At 31.6% G+C, this 14,024-nt stretch overlaps 1 protein-coding gene across 15 annotated transcripts in view; it reads left to right on the top strand.

Moving 5' to 3' along the window:
* Window positions 1-14,024, top strand: part of LOC148621819 (sodium/calcium exchanger 3-like) — an 88,949-nt gene that overhangs the window by 51,351 nt on the left and 23,574 nt on the right. For 9 of the 15 annotated variants that reach the window (XM_088576573.1, XM_088576572.1, XM_088576577.1 and 6 more), the window contains 5 exons: window positions 3,553-3,642; window positions 7,272-7,352; window positions 9,494-9,514; window positions 12,200-12,339; window positions 13,802-13,846. In XM_088576573.1, coding sequence (XP_088432699.1) covers window positions 3,553-3,642; window positions 7,272-7,352; window positions 9,494-9,514; window positions 12,200-12,339; window positions 13,802-13,846 — 377 coding nt within the window. The remainder of the gene's footprint in view (window positions 1-3,552; window positions 3,643-7,271; window positions 7,353-9,493; window positions 9,515-12,199; window positions 12,340-13,801; window positions 13,847-14,024) is intronic. The other 6 variants (XM_088576585.1, XM_088576584.1, XM_088576581.1 and 3 more) reach the window with 5 other exon arrangements.

Here is a 14,024-nt window from a genome sequence, read left to right on the forward strand (position 1 = left end):
TTAACATAAACTATTAAAATTTTCAATCAAATCCCTTAATTTGTTAAAAAAAAATAATGGTAGCTTCATTGCACTAGATATTAAGGTTTCATCATATTTGCATTTTGGAACACAAATTTGTTTTGGAAAAGCTATACATTTATTTTAAGATTTGATGTTTATAAAGTGTCAGGAACATAATAATTGCATTCTGTCATTGTGACTAAAGTTATGTTGACAAGTAATGTCCTAGATTTTGTCCTTCAGGGGAATCTTAAGAAATCCATTATGGCTGACATTTTAAAATGTGCCATTTAAATTTTTGAAAAATTTGTCAAAAAATAGGAAAAATTCGTAGAGAGTACATTTTTAGGTCACTATATGATTTATTGACTGACCACATTGAAATTTAAAAAATTGATGTCAGTCCAAAATTTTTTAAAATCTTAAAAATTCTAATCAATTCATGGAGGCGTACAAAGTGATTTAAAATGGTCATTTGACAATTGGGGAGCTAGTGGAACATCCCGTTATGCTATGCATAACAATTATCAGTGATAGGGAAAGGCAGGGGCCATGAGCCATATGCCCATTGAAGCTGAAAGTGGCCCATATAAGTTACAGGATTTTACTAAGAATGTTGATAAATGGTTCATTAACATCTTGAATACTTGTGATTTATGCTAAAAATGGACCATCTGAAAAAATTCTTTCCCAACCATTGAACTAAATCTAGTTAAATTTTATTTTACTTACTGTTTTTATTTTACTGATTTTTTTTATGCCTCCGCAACAAACTGTCGGGGGGCATATTAATTTACCCCTGTCTGTCCGTCCAGATTACACATGATCATGGCTTGTCCAGCTATCTTGTACAGTTTTTGAACTACATCTAAAATATTTTACGAGATATTTCTACACATGATGAAGGTGTGCAGGGCCGAAGGATTTTGGTTTATCGTGAAATATTACCGAAATTGGTGATAGTTACACTTAGTCATTTTACTCAGAAATATATGGATCATGGCTTGTCCGGCTATCTCCTCATATGCATATATTTAGGAATTTCTGAACCCCAAATTGATCCCCAAATTTTTCGGGTTACAGTACTGGAACAGTTTGTCATTGCAAGTCATGGAAGGATTGAGCTGAACCAACAGACCATGAGTCTTGGAAGGATTTCTGAATCTGCAAACCATGTCTTCATACAAAAATAAACATGTTCCTAATTTGGAAAATCTAGCGAGCGGGGGCATCATTAGTGTCTTACAGACACATTTGATTGAATCACTACTAACAAATGAGGCGGGGGCCCCTGTGATAAACAGGGCTTCTAGTTTTTAAATCTGGCATGGAGTAAAATTGTTCTTCATGATTAGATGGACCTATGCCGAAATTTTCAGAAAGATCCATTGATGGATGTTTAAGTTATGCGTCCTGGAACTTATTTTTTTCCCAAATTTTTCATTTCCAACCTTTAAAGTCTTCTCTGAAACTATTCAATAAATTGTAACCAAAGTTCCTTAGGATTCATTTGACAATGTGTGTGTGGGAAATATTTTATCTGGCAAAAAACATGGCCACTGTTTCTAAAAATAGGCTGTAGGGGTCAAATAGAAGATTTTCGGAAATGACTAAAAAAAAACATGGGTTTAGCTGAATTCTGTTGGTGTAAAAGTGATCAGTATGGTGAGACAGACCTATGCCAAAATATTCTTAAAGATTTGTTGACTGATGGTAAAGTTTAATTTAATTGCCCTCAAAGAGTAAAAAATTTACTATTAGAGATTTATTTTATAATTTGAAAACCAGGTGGATATTCTGTATTGATTGAATGATTCTTAAGACAATAGTTCTGTAGGGTGAAGAATGCAGTTTTGAGTTATTGCTTCAGAAGGTTTATAAGACTGTTTTTGACCAGGTGAGCAATTCAGGCTCTTGTCATTTTTAGGTAGCGTTTATTGCTATGTGCAGTATTCTCATAATCCTGTTTATATTGAGTGGAATTTGACAATCAAGAGTTTAGATTGATTTATGATTTTTGTAGAAAGAATTTTAGTGTTTCTGCATTATGTCCCCTGTAGTTCTATTTTGCAAGGGTCATTAATTAAGAAAGCCAGAAAAATGGCCAGATGTGAGGTTATTGAGCTAGGCTCTCTATTTAAAGCAAGCAAAGGTGATTTATCCTATCTAAAAAGACTAGGTGGTTTAGCCTCTTTGAAACTGCTGTAAAGCTTCCTGAAGCATAAGAATATTTGTAAGACTAGGAGGTTCAGAATTCTTGCATTGTTGTCAGTGGTTAAGCTATATGAACCAGACTCCCAAAATTTTAAACTTTGGGTTTTTCAGTGTTATCAGCATAGGTTCTAGTGATAAGAAATTCAGGTAAGAAATGCCATAAATTTTACCCTTGTTATCCTTTAAAGAATGACTATTCTGCATCTGTGAATTAAAATCTAGCTGTTAGCTGAAAGCATGTTTTACAGGTATTCAGTCAAATTAATTTTGGACTCTTAAGTGTTTTCTGTCAACTATTTGGAGTTGATATAAAGTGGAAATTTTTATGCTCTATGTTTTTTTTTATTCAGGCTTTAGTGAGGGGGTTATGTATGCTTTACTGTGATGCTATTTCTTCATTGAAAATAGTACTTAAGCATTGAAAAGATAGTCTATTTTGCATTGAACATGTAATGATTTTCTGTTACTTATGTTTAAATGAAACATAATCCTTTTAAAGAAAGCTAGATTTGAATTCATAGAAAATGTTTAACAAAATTTTTGCACTTTTCACTGGTTGAATTAATAGACTATGAATGATGACATTTTTGATTAAAAAAAAAACAAACCTGAAAATACATGCATTGTACAACGTGATACAAATTCTGAAAACTCTCTCCATGAAGTAAGGCTATTCATAGTAAGAAAAATGAATTAATTTTGTTTGTCAACCAAATGTGAGACATTAGACTATACTTCTTGATCTAAATCAAGATGGTATCTCTCAAAAAGTGACACCTGCAGTCAACTAGCTATCAGGAAACATATTTTGGGAATGCTCACAAGCAAGGAGATATTCTTAAAGCTTCTGTAACTAAAAAATAACACCTCTCAACCAGGGCAATCATTGACATCCCTTTCAACATTGAGATCATAGGAATTAAAGGGACTCAACTCAAGCCAGTGGACACCCCCATAACCCAGAGAACACTAGCTTCTCTACCTGGGGACACCTCCAGTCAGTTACATGAACAAAAGGACTTGGGTGACTCATCTAGTCTGAATGATATTTAGTAGATGTATTGACACTGAAGTTATATTAATGCTTATGTCATGTTTCAGTAGAAATGCTCAGTGTTACTATATGCTATATGTCGCATCATCTCGCTCAATATTTCTGTGAAACATAATGAGATATTATGGAATAAAATAAAAAAGCTTGTTTTGGTTCTGTGGTGACAGATTAAAAGATTATTGGTAGTCTGTACAAAATCTAGCTTGTTCTTCATCATTCATCTGTGTCTAAAGTAGCTAGGGCTGAAACAATTGATGATACCGTATTTATTTCTGAAACAGTGTACATGCTGATGATGGTAGAGGCAAGAGTGCTACATCAACCAAGTCACCCAATAATTTATCATTCTGTCTAGATTCTAGCAGGGACAGGTAAAAAAAAATCCCTAAAACTAATTTTCTCACTATTAATGCACTATTTTCTCACCTTTTGTCTGATTGCTTGATCAGATTAGACATTAATTGTGTAATACTGAAAATGACTTAGATTCCTATAAAAAATGAAATTCTTTTATTTTCTTTTGTTTTTGTTTTTTTTTTATTTATTTGTTTGTTTGTTTTTTTTGTTTTCTTTATTTTTTTTTGTAATAGTTTATTATATCCCCAGCAAACAAATTTTTGGGGAGGTATGTAGGAATTACCTGTGTTTTTCTTTCCATCTGCCCATATTTCTTATAGGTGCAACTCCTCCTTAACCGCGAAATGGAATTTGGTAAAATTTTGTAGGAAGATTTGGCATCATATGTAAATATGTATGAAGGAATGTAGTTCCTCTTAGAGCACTTAAAATGGAGATAATCCAACTTCAAGTTTCTACTTGCCAAACCTCGCAAGTGCAAATCCTCCAAACCATTGAAGGGATTTTCATGAAATTTAAATAGGCAGATTTGCCATCATATGCAGATGTGTATGAAAGAAAGTATTTACTACTGGAATGCTCTAAGGAGAGATAATTGAACTTACAGGTTATACATATTACTGCATTTAAAGTGGGGGTATTCCCTGTGTGGGCTTGCTCACAATTAAACTAGTTAATTTGTTTTTTGGTGTTTTTTTTTTTTTTTTTGGAGGGGATGCAGGGTTCAACACTAATGGTAGTCCAGTAGTCCTATGCACACCTGAGGACTACCTGAATTAATTCTTAAAAAAATGTACTAAAGTCAAGTTCACAAGATAATTTTGGGGACTACCTAATTTATTGATCAGATAAGTCCTAAGTGTCAGTACTTTTGACCCTACCAACTTACATTTAATAACTATTAATAAATAATGTGTTCAATGCATTAATTCTTATAACTTTAAAAATTCATTTTGATCATTTAATAGTATATAGTTGAGTCAATATTACAGTCAGTTTTTTGTGCTATAGATCTGTTAACATCCATCAAGACAAGGGGAGTAATCATACAAAACTCCTAACAAGTGAATTTTACATTGAAAGTCACTACAGGCACAGGTACCTCCAATAGATTGTGTGACATAGATATAGTTCTGGAATAGCCTGTTCTGTACGAAAATCTTGTACATTTTGTTAAGAATCATCTCTAGAGTGCTACAAAAGTTTATTTGGCATCTTGCACTTCAAATAATTATTTTGCACTTGTTATATATTGATATTTATTTTGGTTCTTAGCAGCTTCTTTGTCTATTATACAAGTTTTTATCAGATATTTAATTTTGTATTTGATGTGACTTTTTTCCTTTAAGTAGATATATGATATTTTGTCAAATGAATTCAAATTTGAAGTAAAAGGCATTTAGTAGTAGTTAGCAGTTATTTTTAACTAATGAATGAAAGATTTTTGAAGACCAGATAAAAAAAAACAACAAATAGTTTAGTTTAATTCAGTATTTTTTGATATGTGTCATCCATTCAGATGAAACCTTCCAAATAAATTGTTAAACTGTCTGGTAGACTTGGTAGCTATTGCCATCACTTGGTGACTGTCGTCATCATTAACAATACTTCAAACATCTTCTCCTCTGAAACTGCTGAATGGTTTTGGATGAAATTTATTAATTTGGTTTAACCAAATTTTGACTGAGTAAAAGTGTTCACCGTGATGAGATCTATCTGTAATGTAATTCTGGTGAAAATCTGTTGGAGCTATTGCCCTTTTTAGACGTTTTTTGCTGTTTTGATGTTATTAATTTCAAAAATCTTCTCCAAAGAAACTGCTCTACAGAATTCAATGAAAGTTGGTATTACTGTTTTTTAGGGTATCCTGAACAAAATGATTGTTTGGATTTTTGATCGCTGAAAAAACATGGCCACCGTTACTAAAAATAGAACATAGTGGTCAGACAGTAGTTTTTTGCATATATCTCCATAACCGTTAGGTTTTGTCAAATTTTGACAAAGTTGAAGTATTCAGCATGATGAGATCTATCTGTGATAAAATTTCTGTTTTTTTAAGCTGATACGCCATCTTGGAGTTAATGCTCTTTTTTGACGTTTTTTTGCTATTTTTAATGTTATTTCTTTCAAAAATCTCCTCTGACACTATTTGACCAATTGGAACCAAACTTGGTATGAATGTTTCTTGTGGTATCCTGCATAGAACTGATGTGGGGATTTTTGATCCGTCGAAAAACATGCCTGCAGTTACTAAAAATAGAACATAGGGGTCAGACAGTAGTTTTTCACATATATCTCCAAAACCTTTAGGTTTAGCCAAATTCTTTCAATAGCTGAAATGATCCTTATTATAAGGCCTACAAAAGTCTTCAGGGAAAAAAGTGGTCAGACGAGTTATTTCACTTGAACTATAATAGATAGATAGAAACTTTCAATTGCTGAAATGATCCCTATGATAAGTCCTACCAAAGTCTTCTTGAGTCATAATTGTTGGACAACATCTTGTTAAATTTATTGCCCTTGAAATGCAAAATTGAACTAGGGACCCTCTTGTTTCAGATTGTGAACTGTGTTTTTTGAGGGGGTTTCCACTGCAAAACAATGACTTTAGATACGGGTTATCTTGCTAATAATTAAACATACCATTTAAGCTGTTCTGATAAAAGGGAGGTAATAAAAAAAGTTCAAGAAGAAAAGTCAATGTATTACATTTGTGTTCCCCTCCCTATAAAACAATAGTAAACAATAAATTGACTTGCACCTTATGCATCCATTTCACCGTTCCTATGGCAAGAATTTATAATGTACTTTTCTTACTGGGCAGAAATTTTTTTACTTGGTATATTGTTTACTTAAAGCATGGGACTGTATGAATTGATTTTTGTTATCAGTTATGCCAGATTTCTGCTGTCTTTTTGAGTGGATATTGAATTAGTAAATATTCAGTATTAAATATGCGGTCACACATTGCTGTCTATAAACAAAATGGTTGATTATTAAGTTAGAAGCTTTGACATATTAAGTTCAGTAAGTTTGTCTTAGGAATACAGAGATTACCCTATTCAAAAAAGTAACTTTCATTTGAGCATTTGTTATGTAAAATCACTGCTTTTTTGTGAAATAAAAACCCTGTGTAAAAACATAAATAGTATCTCCTTAGACTGTAAGATGTATTAGCAAAAATCTTAACTATGATAACCTAAAGGAAAGGTTGTGTTGTAGAATAGATGGAAGATAAAATCTTTGAAGTGCCCATTAATTCTCTCCAAAAAAAAAAACAAGGGGTTCAAATTTGTTGGATCAAAAATAAGATTGGAAGGCCCAGGACTTTTCCAAGTTTCAAATTAATGGTCCTCTTGAGGAAGCTAAAAAGTCAAAAATAAAGGTCAATTTAAAGGGTTGGAGGTCCTGGACTCAGATAGATGAAAGATCCTAGATCAGAAATTTTGGATCCCAGTCTTCTGACCACCACATAGGCGGACATCAGAGTATCCCTTGCCAAACATCACATACAACATATTTTTGTCACTTCATTCTTACAATTAATACCAACCTGCTGTGTGCTTTGTCCTGATTGGTTATAGTATGTAGAAATATGGTAGTACTTTAGAGTCCAATGATGAATTGTGTTATTGTGTTACAGTGACCATACAGATACAGAAAGTATAGATAGTAGAAATGCTGTCATTAGGACTGGGGACACCAAAGTGTTTGCCAGGGCAAGGTTTGTAGTTATTATAGTTGATAAATCAGTCATTTCCTGTATACAATACCTTTGCATTCTAATATATTGTGATGTTAACCACTTACTAGCTATATAGATTTACTTTTATAGTATTGTAATGTATTTATTTATATGCTGAAACTCTAGAATGAGATATTTTTTCTTATAAATTATAGAAAAAAATCAGTTTGTTTTTACTGTCATTCTAAATCTATTATCTGGTACTACATTTCACTACAAACTATTTTGAATAATTGTTTGTAAAATGTTGTTTTATGGAAAGCTTTAGAGTAAAGTTCAATTAAAAATATATGACAAAATTTTAAACCTTTTTATTATACTGCTTGAAAGATAAAAATGGTGATTCTAAATAAGTAAATTTTTGACAGATGCCTTAACATCTGTACGTTTTTTACTATGACACAAATCATTTTTCCTTCTTAAAGCCCTGTAAATTAATCTGTATGATCACAAAGTGGTGTATCATTCTTAATCAATAAGTACTACATGAATGTATCAAATCTAAAAGTAATAATTCAGAACAGTTTATACAATACAATGCTATTTTTCAAAAAGTAAAACAGTAGATTATATTTTCTTTTGCAATGGGTCTCTGTATAACATTTTTCAGTATGGAGAACTTTTTGTGATTTGTTCTGGTCTTCCTAAGGGATTTATTTAATGCATTTTCTCATTCAAAGATCAACTTACAAATGAAACCGGCTTATGCACAAGACAAGATTGTCATCTGGATTGTTCAAACATAGCTCTCATATTTAGATTGCTCATGTGGAAAGACTAATTTCAAGTTTTGAAATATAGATAAATAAAATTTATTAGAACTTCTTCTTACCATTACTGGTACAAGAAAAAGCATTATTGCTGAAAGTGGATGCATGTCAATAATAGATTTTGCAAAATTTTGATTTGAATTGAGGCACATACATATAGAACTTGATTCTCCCAAGTCAGCAATGATGTAACATCTGTCTTAGATGTCATAGGCAGCTTGAATTAGTTGATTCTATACTTATATCATCAATATCTTAGAAACTGTATGAATGAATTTAACCAAAAAAAATTTAGTATAATTACCACTTAAGTCAATGTATATTATACTTATTATTTTGTGACAGAATGTATGCTTTCACAAATGCTTATTTTGTGTTACTTCTAATATATGTCATATTTAATTGGTCAACATTTTAATCTTATTTTGCAATTTCATGGCTTCAAAAACTTCAGTGTCTCTCAATATCTTAATAAGATAATGAGTAATGGATTTGAAATTAATGATTACATGGAAAGTTTTTATAGAAAGGTTGTACCTATGCTAGAAACATTTTATGCTTCCTAACAATTGGTTGAATATAAAGTCCTAGGTGTAACAAGAACCCATCACTTACATTTTAGCTTACATGTAGATACTTTATGGTTAAATAAGCCTGATATATTTTTGGCAGTTATTGTTTCTTGATGATTTTCACATAGTATGAAATATTCGTTTTTCTATCTTTCAACATCTATTTATAACAAGTATTTTATTGTAACTTTGAAACTAAAACTTACAATGACATGTCTAAGAAAGAATTTCCTATTTTTTAATGCTTGCATTTACTGTGTGTTTCTTGGTAAGTGTTGGATTCAGCTCGATGAATATCTCTATAGTATTTTCTTTCAACATCTTGACATTATCAGCTCACTTTGTAGTCTAGCTAAGTGCCATCCCTTGGTGTCCATTGTCAGGGATCCACAAGCATTTTGACCTTCTTTTTTCTGTAGGAAGGGTTTTTGGAAGATATGTTGGTAATATAAATTACATTATTGCTTATGATATTTTTATACCTAAATAGCAGATTTTAAAAAGCACACAAATTAATTCTGTACTGTAATTACTAGGACAGTTGTTAATCTTCCTTCATTATTGTCTATATTTCAATATTTCTCCTTATACTGTATAGAAACTTAGACCAGACTTGAAAGAAACTGTGTGGAAAAATTTCATACTTTAAAAACGTATCTATAGTTCAGATTAGATAAAGAACTGCTTTACAGAAAGATATATTTTCTTTGTAGAGCGATTAACAGACTTTATATTAATTAGATTTATTTGTTGACATTTTTGCACAATGATTTTTCAGACCCCTTCATTCAAGGGCCAAGTAAGATACCACATTATTTTGTTTATTACGATAAAAAATCTGTTTCATTCCTTAAACAAGTGGCTGATATTTATATAAATTACTAAAATCTACTTCTGGATTTGTTTATTATAAGTGACAGTTTAACATGTTATCTCTGAACATTTAAGATGGCAGAACTCAATGATCTTTTGAATTCTTATTTATTTCTATAAATACCAGCTACATGTGATTGTCCTAAGTTAGTTGAAGCAATATTTCAGAATATAGATTTGCTAGTTTTCAACTTGTATTTAAGCATGCAAACAATCCAAGAACCTTTTTAGTATGGTGTTTATTCTGGCTGTCATTATAAATTGAAGAAAAACATTATTATGAATCTAACAAGTAAACCTGGTATGTCAAGATATTTATGTTCCAACAATAACTTGAATCCACCCTTTGTGGGCAGGGGTTGTTACATGTATATAGGATTAATGTGTGTAATATTACTTACTTGTCATTTTGAAAGTTAGTACATGGAAAACATAACTGAAGTGGTAGGATAATGAAGGTCTACCATTTTAATTTTTAAGGTCTTTAATCATCATCTACTATTTTAAACTCCTGATAATAGAGTAATGTGTGATATTGAGTCTGATATATAGGTCTGCTGTGAATGTAAAATTATTACTGGTACTTGTTGCAGCAATTTTTTTTTTCTTTGTCCAAATGCTTTATTTGGCTTTGAATTCAGGGTGGTTTGACTGAACAATGAAACCGTATGAAACTTGTAAAAAATGTTTGGCAGTATTTAGGACAGTGTTCTTATAGCATGCTATATAATGAAAGCACTATTTAACTTGATGTACATCCCATTGATTTCGTTAGCCTTTTTGTAATGACAGCCATCAATAGTTCCTTTCAGTAGAATTGTTTATTTGTCTTGTTAATTACTTGTTAAAGTTTATTAATGAGTTGATTTTTCCTTTCTATTTTTACACTTCATGTCTGGACCAACATAGATTCAGGTGAATAAATATTGTGTACAATTAGTTTTCATTATTACTTAAAAAATTGAATAATAATGCGAGTTGAAAAAAAACCTACGGAGTTTTAAAATGTGAATTATAGAAGACATTTAAATATATTTGACTTGATAATCTTTTTCATGGGCTTTTTATGGAAATTTGTGTCATATTGATCTGCCAAAGGCCAAACTATTTTCTGGTCCACATAAAGTCAGAAATAATCTGAAAAGCATTATTATGCAATAAAATTAATGTAATATTTTCTAAATTTGTTCTTCAAAATCTGAATTCTGAAATCTTCTGAAATGCCATGAAGCTCTGAACTTTTGTTACTGGTTTCTTCTATATATATATAATATATATCCAGATTATATAGCTTGAAGTATCCCAACTGTGTTGGCATTGTAGAAAGTATTTACAGCATGGTAACCACGATTATATAATATTTCTTTTTGTGTGCATTTTTCAAATGTCAGCATAAGCATGCAACTTTATATAATTTTATGGGAAATGAATCAATATAGCTAAGTGGGAATGGAAGACATAAACAATTCTTTTATTAACCATATGAGAAGAGAAAACATTCACTTCCAGAATTAAATCAGTTTTCAAAGTATTTATTCTCTGTATCTCTTTATGATATGAGGGCTTTTAAAAATATATATTTATATATATATTGGCATTAGTGAAGTGTTTCATGTTGGAATGAATATCTTGCTTGGCAATATTTTTTTCCCAATCAATGAATCACTGTATAGTGCTACTGCTTTGTCAGTATTGTCATCAGTAAACCCTAGGTATTTCAACAGTACTAAAAAGTATATGAGGTATCACTCATTGGATCTATGAAATTTAAACATAGAATTCCAGAAAAAAAGGAGGTAATGATATTGGGAATTGTACCTTTACTATTTAGAAATAAGTAATTTCTGGACAGTTAAGGCCACAACTTTCAAAATTATGACTTCCTTTTTATGGCATAATTAGGGGTCATAAAGACAAAACATAAGTATTCTATAAACCACTATATATTGCTTATTTCTTGTCCAATTTAAATGAGGTCTGATTTAGTCTTGAACTCTTCATCTACAGGCTTTTTGATGCACTTAATCTAGATTTTTGGCCCAAATTTCCTTTTTGTTCAAATTGGGTCAAAATTTTTATTAAGAACCTGAAACCTGTCAATCCTCCTTTATGCCAAATGGAATCATGTATTTAAATTTTCCATTTTGTAGCATGATAATGACCAATTATCTTGTTTTAAGTTCTTTGACCTACATTCATGTGACTACTTATGTACATTGTAATGTTGTTTACAATTTGTAGGACTTGGATACATTAAGTAAAACAATTATTTCTTTGATATTCTATCCAGGCATGTGGACTAGTGGTTTCGTTTTAATTATGAAAAGCTACTCCAGTATTTTTTTTGATAGTGTGATAAGGGAGATAAACCTGTTTTTTTGTTTTTTTTAGTATATTGTACTTGTAAAACCCTAAAAGTGTGCATTTGTTTTTGTTCTACTTTTTCAGTATACAATTATCCAATTATTATAATGATGTATCTTCATCCTGTTTTAGCAATGGTATAACTGTTGACCTTCAACATAGCAATGTTCTATATTTATCAAGTAAAAAGTTTGCTTTTTCATGGCTTTTTGATTCATACAAAATTTTTATAATATTTTTCCCTCAGGTTTCGTCATGCTGTTGTGAGTGCTATGACTGGTCATAAGACCAAACGACATGGAAGTGCTGGAAAGACAAGGATGTCTGATGTTGTATCTGCTGTTCAAGGTATTCAGGATGTCACAAAGAAAGGCATGATGCCAAGTTGTAAGTATTGTAGTGTACATCGCTGGTAAATAAGGATAATCAAAGTTACTTCAGGTTTTTATATGATTTTGTGGCAATTGACAGAGTATTGAGTGGAAGAAAGTGTGTGCAGATGTCCAAATCTAACATTTAAGAAGTAGATGTCACTTGAAAACAAAGAAATTCTTAATTTTGGTTTGCCCTGTGACTTCATAGTGTCTGTTTTTGGTACAGTTAGGCATCGCAATGAAACATGACTGGTACTAATATTTGGAAAGTTTCATCCTGTAAACCAGTCTACGGGTTCCATTAGGATGTGATCAATTTAAACCCTTATAAATCAATCTGTGGAGTCCTACAGGATGGTGTCAATTTCATTCTTATCTGTCTGTGGAGTCCTACTGGATGTGGTCAATTTCATCTTACATTTATCAATCTACAGAGTCCTGCAGGATGATGTCAACTTCATCCTTATCTATCTGTGGAGTGTTACTGGATGTACTACAATAATCAACACTGCTACTGGATGTGGTTGGTTTCATCCTACGTTAATTTATCTGTAACATCTAACAAGATGAGGTTGTTTTCATCCTACATTAATCAATCTGTGGCATCCTACAAGATAAGGTTAATTTCATTCTACATAAAGCAGCCTAAGGCATCCTACAGGATGTGGTCGATTTTAATCTACATAAATCAATTGTCTGTTGCTTCCTAAAGGATGTTATTGACAGCATTTTGACAGCATTCTGATAAGATTTTGTTTGTTTCTTGTGTTTTTTTGGTTTCGGGAGAGGGAAGGGGGGGGGGGCGGTATAGTCCTTCCGTCCACATTTCTTGTCAGCTCAACTTCTCCTAAACCATTCAAGGAATTTTGGTGAAATTTTATAGGAAGGTTGGGCATCATATGTAATTTTACTTTGGTGGATCCCAGAGTTAGATGATCCAACTTTTCTAGAGTTCTACATGTTGAAACCATGTAAACACAACTCTTCCTAAACTGCTCCAGGGAATTTCATTAATTTTGATAGGAAGATTGGTGTGTAGATTTACATGAAAGAAAAAAGCTCCTGTCAGAGGATTCCAAATTGAGATAAATGAACTTCTGGGTTATATATTTAACTTCATATTCTAAGGGGGGATATTGTCTTGTTTGATTTGACTTGTTTTAAAATGATAAATATTCCATATTTTAGGCTTTAGATCTTCAAAGTTCTTGCTCTTCTGAAGGATGAATGAGTTGGAGCAGTCCATGTTTCATAGAGACTTGTTTAGAATAATCCCTGGAATTATATTTTATTCATTGAATACTTATATAACATACTCAAAGTGATACAATAGAAGCTCACTTGGATACTATTGCAGTCTCAATTTTCAAACATGTATTCTATACATGAATTTAAAACAAGCGCTAATTTCAGAATTTGTTCACTTCAATCAATCCCTGGGTATGGTTGTCATTGTATCTTTGCACTTATTATAGACCGAAATGATCAAGCAGTTTTATTTTGCTTTCCATCTGTAGTTGGTAAGTGTATCACTCAGAAAGAAAGAATCCACTTTAGAATCAGGCATGGCATGGGATATAAGATGTCTTGTAGTACTTAACAAGTGAATATAAGTTCAGAATTGTAAACATTTTGAAACTATCTTGCTGCTTCCCCATTATACATACACAATATATCTTAATGTCTGCCTGATTTTTA

Source organism: Perna viridis, chromosome 3 (assembly GCF_037379345.1).
Source record: "Perna viridis isolate PV_CMFRI_1.1 ecotype Kerala chromosome 3, ASM3737934v1, whole genome shotgun sequence".
Lineage (NCBI taxonomy): Eukaryota > Metazoa > Mollusca > Bivalvia > Mytilida > Mytilidae > Perna > Perna viridis.